The 18896-nt window shown below is 38.3% G+C and overlaps 1 protein-coding gene across 13 annotated transcripts in view; it reads right to left on the reverse strand.

Annotated features, from left to right (window-relative positions):
- The window catches only part of LOC136448899 (pro-neuregulin-2, membrane-bound isoform-like), a 67690-nt gene that overhangs the window by 12352 nt on the left and 36442 nt on the right, over positions 1 to 18896 (reverse strand). For 3 of the 13 annotated variants that reach the window (XM_066448598.1, XM_066448600.1, XM_066448597.1), the window contains exons 4-8: positions 8366 to 8389; positions 8049 to 8066; positions 6542 to 6559; positions 5863 to 5886; positions 3537 to 3666 (exon numbers count right to left, since the gene is read on the reverse strand). In XM_066448598.1, the coding sequence (XP_066304695.1) occupies positions 3537 to 3666; positions 5863 to 5886; positions 6542 to 6559; positions 8049 to 8066; positions 8366 to 8389 (214 nt within the window). Of the gene's footprint in view, positions 1 to 3536; positions 3667 to 5862; positions 5887 to 6541; positions 6560 to 8048; positions 8067 to 8365; positions 8390 to 13332; positions 14090 to 18896 lie in introns of those variants that run through there. The other 10 variants (XM_066448605.1, XM_066448606.1, XM_066448608.1 and 7 more) reach the window with 10 other exon arrangements.

Genomic DNA, 18896 nt, shown 5'->3' on the forward strand with positions numbered 1-18896 from the left:
TCTAGAGAACATAAAATGGCGACATTGGTGCCATTACAAGCTGTGTGCAGACACCTTTACAGTGGCGATAGGGAACTATTTACTGCACAAGCGCCAAGAAAATTGGAAGCAGCAAGTTGTGGGGAAAATTTCCAGACACAAACTAACAACGTTAACTGAGTTCAGCGTAATTTGGGTTCCATCCACAATACAGCAATTTTTTTTTTTCTGAAAAAACATCATTTTAGCAAGCCATTATAACAAACAGAATTTGTCCTTGCACAAGGATGAAAGGTCACTTATTGAAGGGAAAATGGTGTGAACAGCAATTACATGCACAAACTTGGCTTAGAATAGAATATTGATGGAATTTGTGATTATTGTGGATTTAAACTTTTCAACAATTTAAAAGAATAAGACAATATTTGCAGATGCTATATTTTGGCCTGCTCTTGCAAGAGAATTGCCTAGTTTCAAATTTCATTTTTTTCTGTATGCAGTGTCTCAATAATTTGTATCTAAGAGAATGGCATAACTTGTACAACAAATCGGTCTTCAAGTACACAATCATGTACAGGACCGTGTTGCTTTACGTCTTGCAGAATGGTATACAGATGTTTGATATGCATGGGCAAGAATTTGGCTTGTTAAAAATGTGCATACAGTGTACTCTTTTTCTCCTTTAAAGTTTGATGATGTAAACTAGGCTGTCCTGGACAAAGGAATAGACTGAGAGAAGAAGAGTATTGTGCTATATGAGACAAAGTGAACTGGTCTTTAGGCCACCAACTTATATCCCTGGTTCTTGGACAATTTTAGAACAAATCTACAAAGAGGGCAAGATGACTTTAGAGAGAATTTGAACCATAATCACTCCATGAAACTGTTTAAATCAGTTGACTTCCTTTTGAATCCCAAGAACCAAGAAATTAAATTGGGGCGGACTTGAGAAGTTGAGAAATTTGCCAAGATCGTGCAATAGGAGGAAGTGCAGAGTCAGAACTCGCCAAAGAGAAAGTCTGGACATGGCAATTGTACACATTGATTTTGTACATCTACAATCATGATTGTGTTCACACACACACAAACACATGCACACACACCACATGTACACATACAAACATGCAAACACACATCACATACAAATGACTGTCATACATATGCAGTACTATATCACACACACACACACACACACACACACACACACACACACAACCACACGCAGACACGTGCACACATCCTTGAGACATCCTTGTGTACACGCACACACATACATGCACACACACACACACACACACAGACAGATACACACACACACACACACACACACACACACACACACACACAACTTTCTTTGACATAAACACAAATCCTTTAGCTCAAACAGCTTCCAAGTTATTGGCTACTGTACAAATAACAAAAAGTGATCAATTGCAAAACATCCTGCATGTGCGACATCGATTATCCCTTGTGAAAAGCGGGTCTCCCCTTCCTCAAAGACCATCAAATTACAGGCTCATTGAGCCTTGACATCGAGAGTCGGGTGCCAAATTACAGACTGAGCCATCTGTACGTAATACCTCCTCTCCAACAGTAATGGTCGGATCAAGCTGGATATGTTCCTCTAACTGGGTGGAACATTGAGGATCGCACGTAATGTAAGACCCTACTTCTCAAGGGTACAGCAAGGTCATGTCTTGAAGGTTGTACGGTGGTTACAAGGAATTTCTGGTGAATTGATCAGCAGTTACAATTATACATACTATCTCCTCGTAATGACCATTAGGGTTGACGTTCATTGATTCTCATTGGAAAGTTGGGAGACACTAAGGGTCTTATCGAAAACCAATAAAACTATTTTAGGAAAAAATAACAATTTCTGATGGTAAGCAAACCATGCAAAGGACAACTTTTGAAGATCTGATTTCAAACCAACAATTGAGAACAAAACAACATTTCTTTTGATACAAAGTGAACCACACATACAAGTATTGTCAAATTAACTGACTCTTAAATATGGACTAAGCAATTAGCTGAAGCCTCTTTTCAATTAGCTGGCTTTAATTACTGAGGACGACCATCTAAATGGAAGATCGATATTCCAAACCATTGCGATCAAGTTGGGAGCAGCAGTCTGTTGTATAATAAGTTGTTGGCTGCAAAAATGAGATTTCGAATTCTGGATAAGAAAATCACAGGCACCTAAAGTTTGTATATGTACCATATTAATACATTTTTGAAATGACACAAAAATGATAAAATATTTTCTGTGAGCTTTTGAGGCTCATACAACAAAATAAGCTGGTAACACTCTTGACAGCAAAGCTTCCCTGAACTCATGTTAAACAAACAAACAATGACCTGATATGGGCTGGCACTGACACTATTATTTAAGTAGGTCAAAGTTCATGGTTCACAAATTCAAACAAATTTGGGGTCATTGACATTAACTCTCCATCAACTACATTCATGTCTTCATCAAAATCCTCTAAAAGCAAATCATAAATATCAAAACTCTTTCAGAACATCATTATTAAAACATGGTAGAATGAGATGTGTATGAACTGGAGCTGATACATGTTTGATGGGCCTTTTACCGTCATCAGCCCGGCTGTGCCGTAATGGGAGCTGCAACCTAAATTCTCGCTACCATATAGAAAACATCCTGGCAACCAGTTTGGTCATCATTGACCTTCGTGTGCCCTTCACCCAGAACATAGCTTGGGTCACGACCCCGTGAAATGGGTGCGATGTTCCAAACTTTAGTTTAAACGGGATGTCGGGATCATAGATTTGTATGAGTATTCTGATTCAGTCAAGCAAACAATATTGTGACTTTATGACGGAGATTTTTGAAGTGACATCTTCACTGTGAAATAAAGATCACAGAGGAAATTTTTGCTTTGTTTTTGTTGTTGTTTTGTTTTAAAATTTAATCTCCGCAAACACTCCCCTTTCACTTGGTACAAAAGAATATTGCAAACACACAGACAGACAGAGCATTTATTCTCAGTCTCTCATGAGCCATACTCACATGCATTTCTTCTCCAAGTCAGAGACAACACACTTCTTTTACTCTCTCATTCATTCCATTTTCTGCTCATTCAAAAGTTACTCACTCACTCACACTCACTCACTCACTCACTCACTCACTCACTCACTCACTCACTCACTCACTCACACAAACTCACTCACTCACTCACATACTCACTCACTCACATACTCACTCACTCACATACTCACTCACTGACATACTCACTCACTCACACTCACTCACGCAGTCACTCACTCACTCACGCAGTCACTCACTCACTCACTCAATCAATCAATCAATCAATTATACAACCAATCAACTTTTTACACCCACAGACAGAAGCAGCAACCTTATTCTCCAAGCAGAGGTTTCGATCGGGGGGAAGCAGTGGCCGGGGTTTCTTACGCTGGCCTCCCGGGAGGCAATGTCAAAAAAAACCCGGCCACTACTACCCCCCGACCAAAACCTCTGCTTGGACAATAGCAACCTGACATCCACGCTGTATCTACGGAGTCCTACTCACGTGCATCTCTTCTCAAAGTCATTGCCGGTGCCAGGTGCTGAAGGAATCTGGCTGCAGGTGCCTTCATTCAAGCAGTAGCCAGCGTCTTTATCTTTGCATGGAATGCCGTGGCCTGTAAAGGCAGTTTGGGCTGGGGCCCAAAGGAAGGCATGGTTAGACAACAACACTAGCTACAGACACGTTCCCTGAATCTTTGGTTGTGGCCCGAAGGAAGACATGGTTAGGCAACGACACTACCTACAGACACGTTCCCTGAATCTTTGGTTGTGGCCCGAAGGAAGACATGGTTAGGCAACGACACTACCTACAGACACGTTCGCTGAAGTTTTGGTTGTGGCCCAAAGGACGGCATGGTTAGACAACAACACTAGCTACATGTACAGACACGTTCCCTGAAGTTTTGGTTGTGGCACAAAGGACGGCATGGTTAGAAAACGACACTAGCTACGGACATGTTCGCTGAATTTTTGTCTGTGGCCCAAAGAAAGGCACGGTTACCTAGAAACACAACTGAAGTTGTAGCAGCTCGGTGGTATTCATCATGGAATTGTGATTGTACAATTTCCCCAGTACAATAAACCTCTGTCACCACAACCGGAAGAGGAGCTCTTCAGTGAGCCAAACTGGTTTGAGATCACTTTCACTTTTAGGAGTGCATTGTACCCAATTCTCATATGTTTTTTTTAAGGCATCATACTTAAACGTACTGCTTGCAACTTCATTCATTTCGATCGTATTAAGTGCTACTTAAATCACAATTCTTCCCACTTAATATCTGAACTTTTGCAGCATCTTTGAATATCACCTTCAGTTTACAAGTGTATAACTTTTAAGTGCCTCCTCATAATATTCTCATATTTTTCAAAGGCTTTGGTTTACAACTGTTCAGCTTTTAAGTGTCTGCAGCCCTTCTATAGTTTCTAGGTGACAAGACAACGCTGAAAGCCATCTGTTATATACGACGCTCTCAATTTAGTTTCGTCAAAGGGATTTGCAGCACTCACTGATTCTGATTATAATCACAACCGTGACAGAGTTATGGTCTTCTTCCCGCAGAATTTCAGACATGTTATCCGTCTAAAATCATTTCAGCCGCGGGGTTACATCAGGTCGTCTTTCCAATTGTGGAACAGTATCCCCGGGAGACATTGGTAAATTTCTCACGTCCGGGTACTTATTGTCTGAAACATAACACTTGACCCGAGATGACGCCTGCCATGAAAAATAGCCGTAAAGATTCCATTTGCGCTCCGTGCTGAGTTGGCGAGACGCACGTTTTGCCAGTAAATAATTCAGAGGTCCCGCCATCTACATATCAGAACTAGTAATCCGTGAACTACACTGATCAATACCAGGGTTAACAGGCACACAGAGTCAGTACGCGGTGCGGGGAAAATCAGTTTACGGGATTTAGACTTCGTCAATCGCGTATGAAGCTGTCTCCTTCCATACATGTTAACTTAAGACTTTGGGCTGTTTCATCAATACTACAGGGAGAACTAAAATCAGTTATCCAAAGCTGTACGTGATGCACCATTGGAGGTATTGGAGAAATAAAACTTTAGAAAGGCCTACAGTGCATACATTGTATGTCACATAAAACTTTCCCTATCAAAATTCTATTGAAACACAACAATCTAAGAACTAAAATTAGGATTTTGTGCAGTATATTTTTGTACATCTCTCCCTTTTTGACTCAAAAATAGTCATTGTCCATTAAGGAACAATGTTGAGGTACTGTTTAACTTACTTTAAAGGCCTTTTTTCCTTTGTTTACGATCAAAACCTTTCCTTGATTGTTTTTAATCTCCCGTCACCATTTAACCAATAATCATATTACTACTTTTTATGCAAGTTTGAACAATAACGTTTACAATGTCACAGCTTCAAAGTAATGCAAAACAAAAGCATTCAAGTTGCCGTACTGTGTTTTAGAGCAGTTAAGCACCTTGAAGTAATATGCGACCAGGGCTCAAAATACTTTTTCTCTGATGCTTGTAAAATTGGAGGTTGTCCGAGACTTTACTTGCAGTTTGGAAAAACTTTCCTGAAAACTAAATCCTGTTCTTGCCTCACTACAACATGAGTGTTAGTTTGCTGTTGGTTAGCTAGCTGTTGATAATTAATTAAGAGGTCTGAAATCAAATTCTTTCACTCGGCAAAATCTCCAATATTTTGCAACTGCTATTAAATGGCAAGTTGCATGAGGGTATTTTGAGCCCTGGAAAATACACAAAAAATTAACCATGCAAAAGAGGGGGGGGGGCACGAATACTATGCACAAATGACACGCACAACACAAGTAAAGCAAAGAAACAAAACTTACTTGGGATTGTGTTAAATTGAAAAACTGTAAAGAGAACAAAACGAAAGTAAGAAAAGAAAGAGTGTGCAACAAAACTAAAAGAATGTTAAATCTACAAAGTACAATAACATATATAAGGTCATACCAATTTAATTTCTTGGTTAACGGATTTTTATTTTCCAAAAAAATCTTAGAAAAATTTTAGAAAAAAAAAAATCATGAAAACAGAAGGCTTTTTTTCTAAAAAATTTTTTTTTGGAAAATAAAAATCTGTTAACCAAGAAATTAAATAGGTGTGGCCTAAGTGTGGTAAAACAAAGGTATAATCTCTACTGCTAATAGCAAATGAGAGGTAATAAGAGAAGATGAGAAACTTAACTATTGCAATATGTTCATTCGTTTTTTCTTATAAATCAGCTTTAATTTGTTGACAATATTTTAAGAGACATAACCTCGGATGATCAATACACAAATCAGGATGATAAGTACACAAATTAATGGAAAGTTATAAAGTTTACGTTAACTTTTTAACTTGGACTAAGGATAATATTATGGCAGTTCTCTGCTGCAATATCTATGAATATCAATCATAGCAAAGCATTCAATCTGTTCTTAACATTTGAAGGCTTCTTCTTTACACCCTTTCACCAAAAAGTTATTTTACACAGTCCCATAACCTAGGAATCAGTAATTTGCTTACTTGGAGTTTTAACTGGAGCTGTGAACAGAAAATAAATCAAATGAGCTTTGTCTAAGCAGTAATTAGTTACCACTACGAATCGCTGACACTGACAGAAGTGCAGCCACCGATGAGTAACTTGTAAAATCAAGTCAGGTAAGTTTTAATTAAGTGATTAGGAGTAGAGTTAATTTTACAATACATTAAATACTGTCACAGTTGAGGAAAGACATTATCATTGTGATGATAGAAAGACATCCTTCACAACAAGAACCACCAGTCCCGTAATTTACTGCACATTAGCACTTTAGTTCCTCATGTGCCTATTTTACAGACCAGCAACATTAAAGTTAAGGGCTTTAAAATTCAAATTCCCGATTCCTTCATCGGCTGAACAAGCAGAACCATGATAATGCCAGTTTGTCTAGACTGTTCTGTTGCAACTATGGAGAACAAACTTAGACACCAAAAAACTCAAAAGCCACCACTGTGATTTTGTTAATATGCAAATACAATTATCCCTGTCCTTATCTAGTCAGACCACCACAAACATGCTTTCAAATTACTGTCAATCTACAAAATCAAAACTCATTAATTTACCTTCAGCAGCAGCTACTGGTATTTGTCTTAGCTATGATATTATTGTATATATTAATTGGCAAGTACATCTAACTAGAATTTTCATTCAGACTACGCAAAATTGATCTTATGAATGACATCCTTCAGAGCAAGGCTGTCCCCAGTTCCAATCATCATGTGGGAGCCCAGTTGTTGATTTTTAATGTTGAGTCATTTTAAGCTTACAAAAAGACATTTTCATCCGTTTCATAACATAACATAACATAACATAACATAACATAACATAACATAACATAAACATAACATAACATAACATAGTGTTTCATGTCCTGAAGTTCAGATTTTTGGACGGACGGGGTGAAGTTTTTGTCCGTCCCAGTAAACAAATGTCAGGAGACAGTGTCAAAAATGTAGGATATTCTGGCACTGTAAGTACATACAGTAGTTTCATGGCAATTATAGAATATCTGTTAAATTTTTATGTTAAGTCATGAATGTAATACAATCTTTCGGCAAATACTGTCGCCCATCTATTAAGAACAAATATCAAAAAATCAAAGTGCATGTGGATGTCATCTATAATGTCAATTTTGTCTGGAGCTTATGATACCCAAAACAAGACAAGACCACCGAGCACACTACAGTGGAGCAACGGCGATCCAACACATACTTTTGTTTGTGGCTAAAACAAAAGCTGGAAATAAAACATTTAACACAAAAGTACCGGTAATACATTTACTACTTATTTAAGACATTCAGAATATATTCCAAAGCAATCGGTGAAAGTTTTGTGTTTTTAAGACAAACATTCAACTGAACATTTTACATCATCAGTTTTACAAATGCGAGAGACGGAGAGAGAATAGTAGGAAAAGGAGTAGACATGACAAACAACAACAATAACAACTACAAGACACATGTTAGAGCTACAGAGAAGTAATTTTCTTACTTGTTGATGAGATTGAACCTGTGAAGGAAAGATATGATCAGTCAGTTTTATCGTCGTAGAATCAGAAACCATACAAATCAGCATGCCAAATGTAAAAGCTATTAATCGTCAGTTTTTTTGATAGTCTTCAGTTCTTGGTACATCTCAAGAACTTACGGCAATAAAAACCTCCTAAATCTTTATCAGGAGTCAACAATTCATACAGGGAAGCTTTGATTCGATTTCCAGGTTCCATAAAACTTTTATTACACACGAGTTAATTTGAATCCAGCGAGCTGAAAGTCGTTACAGTCTGAAGAAAAAGAACATCTACTCACCAGGTGCAGTTGTAGGCGTGGGCTCTACAGAAAAAAAGGGGAAAGAACCAGTCACTTTACTGTTCCAACTGTAGCAAGAATAACAACTGTACAATTGTACTACACTCTACATTTTAAATCAGCCAGTTTTTGCTTTGTGTGTGTGTGTGTTTGTGTTTGTGTGTGTGTGTGTGTGTACATTTTTATCTGTGTGTGTGTGTCTGTGCGTGTGTCTCTGTACATTGTATGTGTGTGTGTGTGTGTGTGTGTGTGTACATTGTTTATGTGTGTGTGTATGTATGCCTACGTGCATGTACATGTAATTATGTATTTCTGCATTGTATGTAAATCAAGAATCCTTCAAAAACATCTTTTCATAGTAAATAACATATAAAGTAGAACTTTTCAAATGCAACGTTGTCACTGAAGCTCTGTCAACACTGATTTATATGCAAATTTGCAATAAACAGGCTTAGCGGCTAAGCATTCAGTAGACATTTTCAATACACAGATATTACGGTAGACATACTTAAGTGCTATTGACAATGTACTGAGAGTGTTACACTTCCTCGGTTTATGATCAAAAGTTACCTCCCAAGGGAGCTACCGGCAGTCACGCAAACCGAGCCCTATAAATATTGCACGAAGCCCTACCCAACCGCTTAATGTTGTGGCTTGCAGTTGGTATCCTGCAGTCACACCTGTTTAAACTGGACAAGAAATCGACCATCTCATACCTCCGTGAGTTTTTAAAAGATACAAAACAGAAACATTAAACAAGAAAATACAGGTGTATATACACTGACGAATAAATAACTGGTGGCAACAATCAATTGAGCTTACAAAACAAGGTATAAAGGTTCCCACTTTTTGTTGTGCTTACATATTTTGTTCGCAATATTTTTCTCCAATCAATGTACTACATACTTAACGAAGGCAATAGATGTATGGATAGATAGATTACATGACTCACGGTTTTTATATATTTTACCTAACAGGATACTGACATTTGAAATGACTGGTGTTTCACTTGATAAGTTCCCCAGCAATACATTCGATGGGTTATTTATATGGGCTATAAGTAGTATACCTCCGTGAGTTTTTGTGAATTGCTTAATCCCACAACCCTAGCTAAGCTGGGGCTATGGCCTAGTCGGTAAAGTGTTCGCTTTGCACACGCAGGCTTTAAAAATTGCACATACTGATTTCCCTGCTAAGCACTCAGCATTTGGTAAAGAGTATGACAGTTGAACACACACCACTACCAGTGGACTAGCCCCCTGCTGTAGCGATTGCACAAAGTTGTGTCTACACTTACAATTTCTTATGACATTGCCACAACTTCAAGTTTCTTGAACAAATGTTTCAAAGGTATACCATAAAAATCTAAGACATTTCAGGCCTGAACCAGTTTACCCGTTGTTATTCTGAAACTGATGCTTTTATCGATTGGCTAATCCTCCATCCCCCATTCTCAGGCAAGCAGACGGTGATTTGAAAGACACCCGCTTTTGTCTTGCCAACAAATGGAAGCATAGATCTTCATTACAAAACAAAGGAGTACAAAGTAGATAAACCTCTGGGCCGTGGATTTAGCTGACTATACCATTACAAAAGTAATCTATTCCATGGTTTACCTTGAGCAGTGAAAAAGGGCAGTCATGATAATGAAAAATGTGTTGTTTTTTATCAGACCAGTTAAAAACATGGTATCAAACATTTCTTACCCTGGTGTCATAATAAAACGGTGTCATAATATAACTCATTGTTGGTTCCTATAACCACAGAATGCCCTTTCAATTGTTAAAAAAAGGCTCCAGGAAAAAAGTTTTACCTTAAGTATTCCAAAATATACAAATCCAAGGAAACAAATGAATCAGATTGTTTGGCCAAAGTATTGGATCTTCCTGTAATCTTGTAGCGCAATTCTAAGTCTCCAAGAAATTGGCATACTGTATGCAAGACGTTCGCCTTAACATCCGTTCTTACTGTGAGTACGGCATAAAATCCCCTGCTTCTATCACATTAGATACGAACAAATAGAAAATCAATGATGGGAAAGGCACCCAGCTGTCCTTTGTGCTGTAACTACTTTGTATTTCAGCTATGCAGGCAACAATTGACGAAGCAGTAATTGGATGTGTCCAAGGGTTTCGGTTACTTCTGAAAGAAGGATTTTCTCAGATACGTTGATGAAGGTTAGACATCCAGGTAATAAGATACGCCAAAAATAATTACTCAAGCAACTGGATAAGATTTTGAAACAGTCAGACGTTTCAGACAGCATCCGCTATCTTTCGTCAGTGACTAAGGAAAGATCTGGTAGAACTAGGTTTTATACCAAAACTCTGAATAGATATGTTAATGAAGGGAAGACAATTTCAGATGGTTCAATAGGATAGTAAGTTAATACAAGGTTGCAGGCTAATGAATCAATTAGCTCCTGTTGATTTTCTCAGATGTCAGTAAAGATTGGTTCGGGGGAATAGAAACAAACACATAAGGGCACAGAATGTGAATGAGGTATGGCGAGGTATGGCGTTGACTTGAGTGAAGTGCCCTGTATCATTTTACGTCCATGACCGCAATTTTATGCTTTGGGCTTTAGCGCTGTGAATGCATATATTATGTACTTCAAGTTAGACTCAATGGTTAGTAGCTTTTTAAGGATATCTGGACATTATATACTTTTGCAACTTGTCCGAATATTAGCAGAAAGTTTGCTACCATTCCTATACAATGTTTCAATTAACAGTTTCATACATTCAAGTATGCACATTTTGTGTACATTTTGTGTACATTTTGCATTCAAAGTAAGATGCATACGATTTGTATCCTTGGACCTGTACAAAACAATAACATTTTCTTCAAAATTATGATCTTCACTGTTGAGTTGAGCTTGTCTGATAAATATATCAGATACTTTCGAGGTAAAAGCTTAAAAAAGCGGGAAGTCTTTAATAGGTTTATTAGTTTATGGTCAATATCGATACATTATCATAGCTTCAAGGTTGGTGAACATCAAGGTCAAAATAGAAGGCTTCACTGATGAAGTGGTGCAAAATAATATGTGGGTAACTCTCATATTTCCGCCATATTAAAGGAAACCCCAGCAATATTGGGGCTCGAAAATCGGAATTTGAAAGTCAATTTATTTAGTCATTTCTATACAAAGTCATGATCATGATTAGTTCAAACAACACTATCACAAAGTATAGAAACGTCCATCATGCAAAAAGAAAGCGTTGTTGTGATGTGAGAACACACTGAAAATCATTGCCAGGGTTTCGGTAGGCTTGGGAAACTAAGGGAATCATTGTATGGCACGTTTTTGCATGGTTTTAGAATACTCAAAGTGTTTATGCAAATGTACTAAATAGTGTTAGTAAATGGTCACTACTATTAAGATCTCAGTATTTTTCTATTTCCATATTTTGGGCCCTAATACTGTAAATGCATTTAAGTTTGCATGGTTTTTATTTCGCGCTAAGGCAAAAATGGAGTGTTCGCGGTGGTTTTAAGTTCGCGGCAGCGCTATAGTCACATACTGCTACAGTATTTGACAAAAATGTTTGCGGTGGATTTAAGTCTACGGTTAAATGGTCACCGCGAAAAACGCGAACATAAAACCACCGCAAACATTTCTGCATTTTCAGTATTGCTATGGTTGCCTTTAAAAGATCCAGTTAACTCAGAGATGTACTGCATGTAAGTGTAGCATCAGTAATTCTCAAGGTATGCACACTTCAGATATCCAGAACTGGTGTTCAGGACATTCTTTGCTTCTATCAAATTGTATTAGAAATTGGTTATATCTATGGTTTTCTTTATAATTGTATTTCATTATCATCATAAGTTAGTTTGTAGGAGGAGGGCTATCTAAAATTGCATATCAATTCATATTTTGTAATTAAAAACCTGCTGATCGACCAATCTTGCTCAGAGTCACTGACGAAAAATAGTTGATGCTATTTGAAACATCTGACAGTTTCCACAATCATATCCAGTTGCTTGTGTAACTGCTATTTGGTATATCTTATTACCTGGATGTCTAACCTTCATCGACGACATCAATATAAGTTTTCATACTTGTATTTCAATGATGAAAAAATACATGACTTTGGTCTAAAACAACAAAACATATCAACATTCTGGTTCTATTGGTTTTTGGAGTCAGTAGTGTTTTAATACATTCAGACACGCAAATAGTAGCTAAAAAAATCATTCAATATAGACGCGCACCCTTGGAGAATTCAAGCTGAAATGTGACCGGCAATTCTATTATTTGGATTGCAGGGAGTCACATTTGGATTGCAACAATCAACGCTTTGGAGTCTAGATTTAATTATGCCTTTAAGAATTTTTCTACAGTAACTGAACATTAATTGTCTATTGTGTGGTTAGAGGATTTTTTACCATGACGTAATAAGTTGTGGACATTTAACTTTAGGTCGGATTTTGATTGCGTTATTCTTTTTTTGGGTGGGGGAAGGGGGAGCACATGACACTCAAGTGCCCCAGCTTTTGAAACACGATGAATCTTTCATAGGATTATTAATTTCAAGGTCGTAAAATGCCTTGAATTCTTAATGCAAAGGTCATAAAATACCTTAACAGATGGCTTGCCGACATGACAAAAACAAAAATCATTGGACAGTGCTACAACTCAGAGACAATCAATTAAGACATTACACAACTGCTTAAACTTTTTTACCCACGTTGAGCCCTTCTATGTATGTGATCAATGAGGCCAGCTTTCGCACAGAGGTCCCAGGTGCTTTTCCCCACTTGAGGCTGTTAGAAACGATGTGTGATAATTAATTCAACCAAACGCTCATTTCTACAGGGAGTGTCGAGGGGGTGCCTTGCACGGATATTGACATTTTCCGTCAATGACAGCCTCCGATCCATCTGGACGGCTATTTCCAGAAAATCGATCGCGGCGTGCTGACATATATTGGCTTCCCGCCGACCTACTGAATCCTTACCTATTAAGGGAGGCACGGAGGGTAAGATGACGTCTGGGATGATGTTGGACCCGGCCCCTCCCCCTTGGTTCCTTCCATCTTGCTCCTCTCTGTCCCCTGACCCCTCTCCGTCTGAACTGACAGTGGCAGATGGTCCCTCCATGCCGGGTGCCTCCTCCCCTTTGGCGGCCATTTCCACTGCCCCGTGTCCGTAGGTCGGCTCGACGCCGTCAAAAATGTGGTCGACCCAAATCCACTTCAGGGTCACGACCAGGAAGCAGACGAGCGCGAGAATCAAGGCGGCCGGAACGATCAGCCACTTGTCGGAGAGAAGGGGGACCTCGCGATGCCAGCGCTGGTGGGCGGCAGCCAGGGCCCCCTTCACCCGGTCAATCCGAGCCTCCATGGTCCCTTACTCGTGTCCCCCTGTCACCAGAACAGTGGCGACATGGTGCTATAACAGCTCCAGCTATGCCATCAATGCTGCCACCCAGGCCGAGTATGTGCTCCCGCCTCTTAAACAAGGACATACATCCAGGGCCGGCCCCTGCTATGTCCTGTACCTCCTCCGGGTAACCTCCGACCCACAACAAACAGCCGGGAAACCACAGCCTGCCTCCTTCGTGCGTCGTTTACCTGGGATGCCCGGCGAGGTTTGTTGGACCTGTCCACTCCTGGGAAAAACGTGCTCCGAATGTCCCACCGAGAAAGTCACCTTCCCGGGTGCATATGTATTAGAGCGTGTCTCCGACGCACCCACACGTAACGCCAAGCATCATCAATTATAACTGATCCCCGGCTGATGAATCAGTATTAATTTAAGTCGCTCTAATTGGGCAGGAATGGTGTCTCCGCTCAAAAGGTCACCAAGAAGGGCATTTACAGTTCAAATAACATTGTTACAATGCACAGAAAAAGAGTCAGTATCTTCTTAATGCTTAGACGACACAGGCTGAAACTTCACGTCCAGACTGTTAATACAAATAAGAGATGTCGTCCTCAACCATATATGATGTCTTGTGACTGAGTTTGCCAATAAAGCGCAGTGGAGCCTGTGCAAAAAAGGAAGCCAAGGATAGATTCCAATTTCACAGTAAGGGAAAAGGCACTCTACAGCAGACAAACATTCACTTATGTGGCACAGATTACATAATCAATTCCACACAAATATGACTATTTCCGTGCTGACATAACAGCGAGTTGTTTTCCACAAGAATGAAGGTATATTTCTAAAACATTGAACCAGCCGAAGACCATCTGAAGCAGACAGACTCAATCTGTTTGTATTTTGACACGATTTTCTTCAGACACTCACGAAATTTATTTCCGTAAGAAACCGGTAAAACCTTTAGAACATGGCAAAAATATGTGTTTCCTCTGTAAGTATGTAATGCATTATTCATCCTAACGTTTCATAATTGGATAACAATCTAATCAACGAATACGTGAGTCGACAAAATCTCTGCAACCCTGATATCATTACATCCTGACGACAGCGGGGTTTACTTGATGAATGATTTACTTGTTCCATGGGAATCTTCAATGACTGCAAGTTAGATCTAGGTTTAGTGTTTTCTCATCGATTAGACGTTCAGCCACACATTGTATTTTGTAACAGCACTCTGATTTTTCATAAACATGTCTAGCAGGTTTTGACTGGATTTATTTAAGAATTTCCAGTAACTTTTTCAGAAGTAATTTCTCCCATTAACGGACAAGTCATGCATCTTCTTGCAATGGGCCTTCAATAGAATTATACATTCAGCTTTAATACAGGAAATAGATATCCCCTATATGCTTTGTAGCACTCCCAAGCCATAATACTACATGCATGATTGGTCTGATTGTTATTACCAAGGGACAGGACTGCCACTAAATTCTTATTCCACCAGCAGCTCTCTGTAAAGTCTGATGATCAATGCACAACCATAACCAATTAAGGCGGACCCACCCCAACCTAGAACAGACAGAGATGGGCACAAATGCTCCCGAGGGAGCTACTGTGATCATCGTGGCTGTTGACTAAGGCCACACCAATTTAATTTCTTGGTTAACGGATTTTTATTTTAAAAAAAAAAAAAAAATTGGAAAAAAAAAAATTTTGACATTTTTTTATTTTTTAAAAGACAAACATAATTTTATGTTGTGTACGTGTGTTTTGTCCGATTTCAGCACAATGTGCGAATATAGAATCTGATTTAGCACACAAAAATCACACATTCTGTGAACAGGCCAGGGTTTGAAAACTACTAGAAACAACTTCCTTGAGCATATTTTGCACATTTTTATATAAAACGTAGCACCAATAACCATTTCACATCGGATCCTTATTAGTATTAATGTTTACAGCAGATTGTTTGTTTCATAAATTTGATTTAAAAAACAGTTTTCTGCTGTCTATCCTGTTCAAAGTTTATGATACAAAAATCATATTTCAAGTCCTTGCTTCATTATCTATCAATAGGTACATCAGCATTAATTACTTTATTACTAAAAATTGATAAATAAAAAATCATTAATTTGATTATTTGATAACATTTTAATTACTCATCAACATCAGTGTAGATTAAACACACATTTCAACTTTTTGCAAAATTCTGATATCAACAAGCGTGTGTAAGGCCACACCATTTTAATTTCTTGGTTAACGGAATTTTAAAAAAAATGCTAGTTTGGAAAATCAACTGGAAAACAAAATCTCAGAGAAGAGTTTGTACTTTGATGCACACAATTTCAGGGAGTGAACAGGGTCAGGTGCAAGTTTTCACCCCAGCCTTCTGTTTTCATAATTTTTTTTTGCTAAAATTTAAAAAAAAAATCTGTTAACCAAGAAATTAAATTGGTGTGGCCTAAAGTTGATGAAACAATACAATGTGTAACATCATATGTCATGCTTATGTATTGTTCGATTTTTCCCCGCAGTTCGTTCAATACCCCGTTGACACCTCGCTTTGAAAGATATATGGCTTTATCAGGACCGAACATGCCCCAGCTTTCTGGGAGAAATAGAGAGGTTATCTGAGTGCTGATATGGGAAATCACACAGGTTTGTATCTGTCGTGATGAAAGTCTCTGGCTCAACCCGGTAAAATTTGATACGTCTGGCATGCACGCTGAAATATTGTACCATCATAAATATTGGCAAAACTGTGGGGGAGAAATCTGCGTTCCTCGAAACTGATTAAATCGGAGGACGCTCAGACCAATCAATTTCATGAGAGTCAAAGCGTTAGTCCGCTGGTTGAAACGACATTTTGTCACGGCTTTTGTAAGCTTCTAATCTTTCAGCTGCAGTCCCAAACAGAGCTGCTAGGTTCCTAAATTTTTGTAACAATATGAAGGCTCTTCATTGATAGATCTGTTAGTTGATAAATCTTGATAAGATGCAAAAATATCATGCCATGCATTTTCTCAAGACAAAAATATGTTTACTCCCCAATATTTCCCTATCATGACAACTTTGATTCAATCTTAACCGTGTGCTTTCCATCAGCAATACACGTATAACAACTTGCGTGCATTGAGTGACAAAAAATGCAGGAATCAGGAGGATGCGCCCGCATATGTCCGCCAGGGCTCAAAATCCATTATTGGGAATAGGTGCACTGGTGCACCTGACCGCAAAATTTAGGTGCACAGAAAGAATTTGGGTGCACAACTTAAAAATAAAGTAGAATGTCAGAAAAACATATTAATTAACCCTACTGCCTCTCTGAAGAACAAAATCTTAAACAAGCAAATAAAGTGCAACAAAGGTTATCTTTCAAGATTAGGTGCACAGCTCCAATTTTTGGTGCACAAAGGTGCACATGCACCCAGTACTGTAAATGCATTTAAGTTCGCATGGTTTTAATTTTGCGGTAGGGAAAAAATTGAGTGTTCGCAGTGGTTTCAACTTTTCGTTTGAAACAATTACAGCGCTACAGAAAAACCGGCAAAAATGTTCATGGTGGTTTTAAGTCCACGACGAAGAGCTTACCGCGAAAACCGTGAACACTTGCATTTACAGTATTTCCAGCCCTGCCCGCTGTCGGCAGACATCTCAGGGAATATCTAAAGGGGATTAGGTCGGACAGCTACCCTGGCGCATAAAAATCACCCCATCACATACTGTTCGCTGATTGTCAAAAAATGATAATCCATCTTGAGTGACGCATTAGGAAAACTATAATATTATTAATATCAAATCTCCTAACTTCTACAAAGAATACAAATTTACGCATTAACACAGGATAATACCTTTGATTGCCACTCAAGTAGAAATTTGACTTCTTGAGCATTTTCTAAGCCTTCCTTTAGAATTCAAATCATTGTATAGAAACGACAAACATATGACATTCAAAAGAAAATAGTGGCATAGTCATAACATAGTCATACTACTACATTTGTACTACGTTAAGCATCTTCCACATTAAGTGCCCCCCCCCCCAAATCTGCTTACAAAATAAGAACATTCAACACCTTTTATATTTGTAGGCACAATTATGTAAGCATCTTTATAATATTCATGAATTAAATAAATGTACTCCATTAGACTTATGTGTGTTCCAGATAGGTCAACAGACCTGAAAATTTAGCCTAATGGTTACAACTAGGCTGTTTTACAGAAATAAACAAATAAATCAATAAAAAATTTCTAAAATTGAGCTGAATCATGACAAAAGGTTGTCATAGATCCTTGTTTGTTTGATTTGTGTCTGAACCTTTGTTTATTCGTGTGAAACTCAAATCGACCCTTAGATCACTTTTCATTGACTTGATAATTGAGGTCATGGGAGAAGGGTCAGACAAAATATAACAAAATCACAGATTATATCATCAAAGTTCTAATGAGTCTAGAAACAAAATAAATAAATCATTACACTTGCTTATTGTTTGTCTGCCATACCCTTGCTGAAAATTGTACCACATAAAAACTGCGCTTTAGTGACTCTGCTCCAGATCTGTCAACTTCCATCAGACAGGCCACATTTTGATAGCCCAGAGTTGCCATGGGAACTCATCTCAGGTCGATGACCTCATGACAGGAACAATTGAAAAATGACTTCGGAAATTGATCCAGGCATGCATGCACTGAAGATAATTAAGTACCTAATCAAGTATCTAATTGGATGTTTATTTGAAACTGGTAACATCAAAGACCCCGTATGCACACTATGATTACGTAGTAATAGTATGAAGACTTTGCCTCACGCCAAGCAAAATGAGTGGTTTTCACTGGTGTTAAGTAATAAAGACATAAAAGATGTCAAAAGAATGATCTGCATATGATCCTGAAAACCTTTTCTATTTCTTGGGAAATAATGAGACCTTTTAAACATACATGTAGCTTGGGGCTTTGCATGGACAAAATGATGAAATTTGTATCTATATTCAAGTTTTTATACCGTTATAGTTTTAAGACGCTTGAAGGTCCCTACCACCAAATTGTGGCGAAACTGCCTCAAAACAGTTGATGCTCATATGCATTTTTTTTTGCAAGTGAACAATGAATCTAAAACAACTGTATAAATGTGTATGTTAATATTGATTTTGGCTTCTTGGTTTTCCATTGATCACAATTCTACATGTAGAGCACACACGTT

The sequence above is a fragment of the Branchiostoma lanceolatum genome, chromosome 14 (assembly GCF_035083965.1).
Source record: "Branchiostoma lanceolatum isolate klBraLanc5 chromosome 14, klBraLanc5.hap2, whole genome shotgun sequence".
NCBI classification, from domain to species: Eukaryota; Metazoa; Chordata; class Leptocardii; order Amphioxiformes; family Branchiostomatidae; genus Branchiostoma; species Branchiostoma lanceolatum.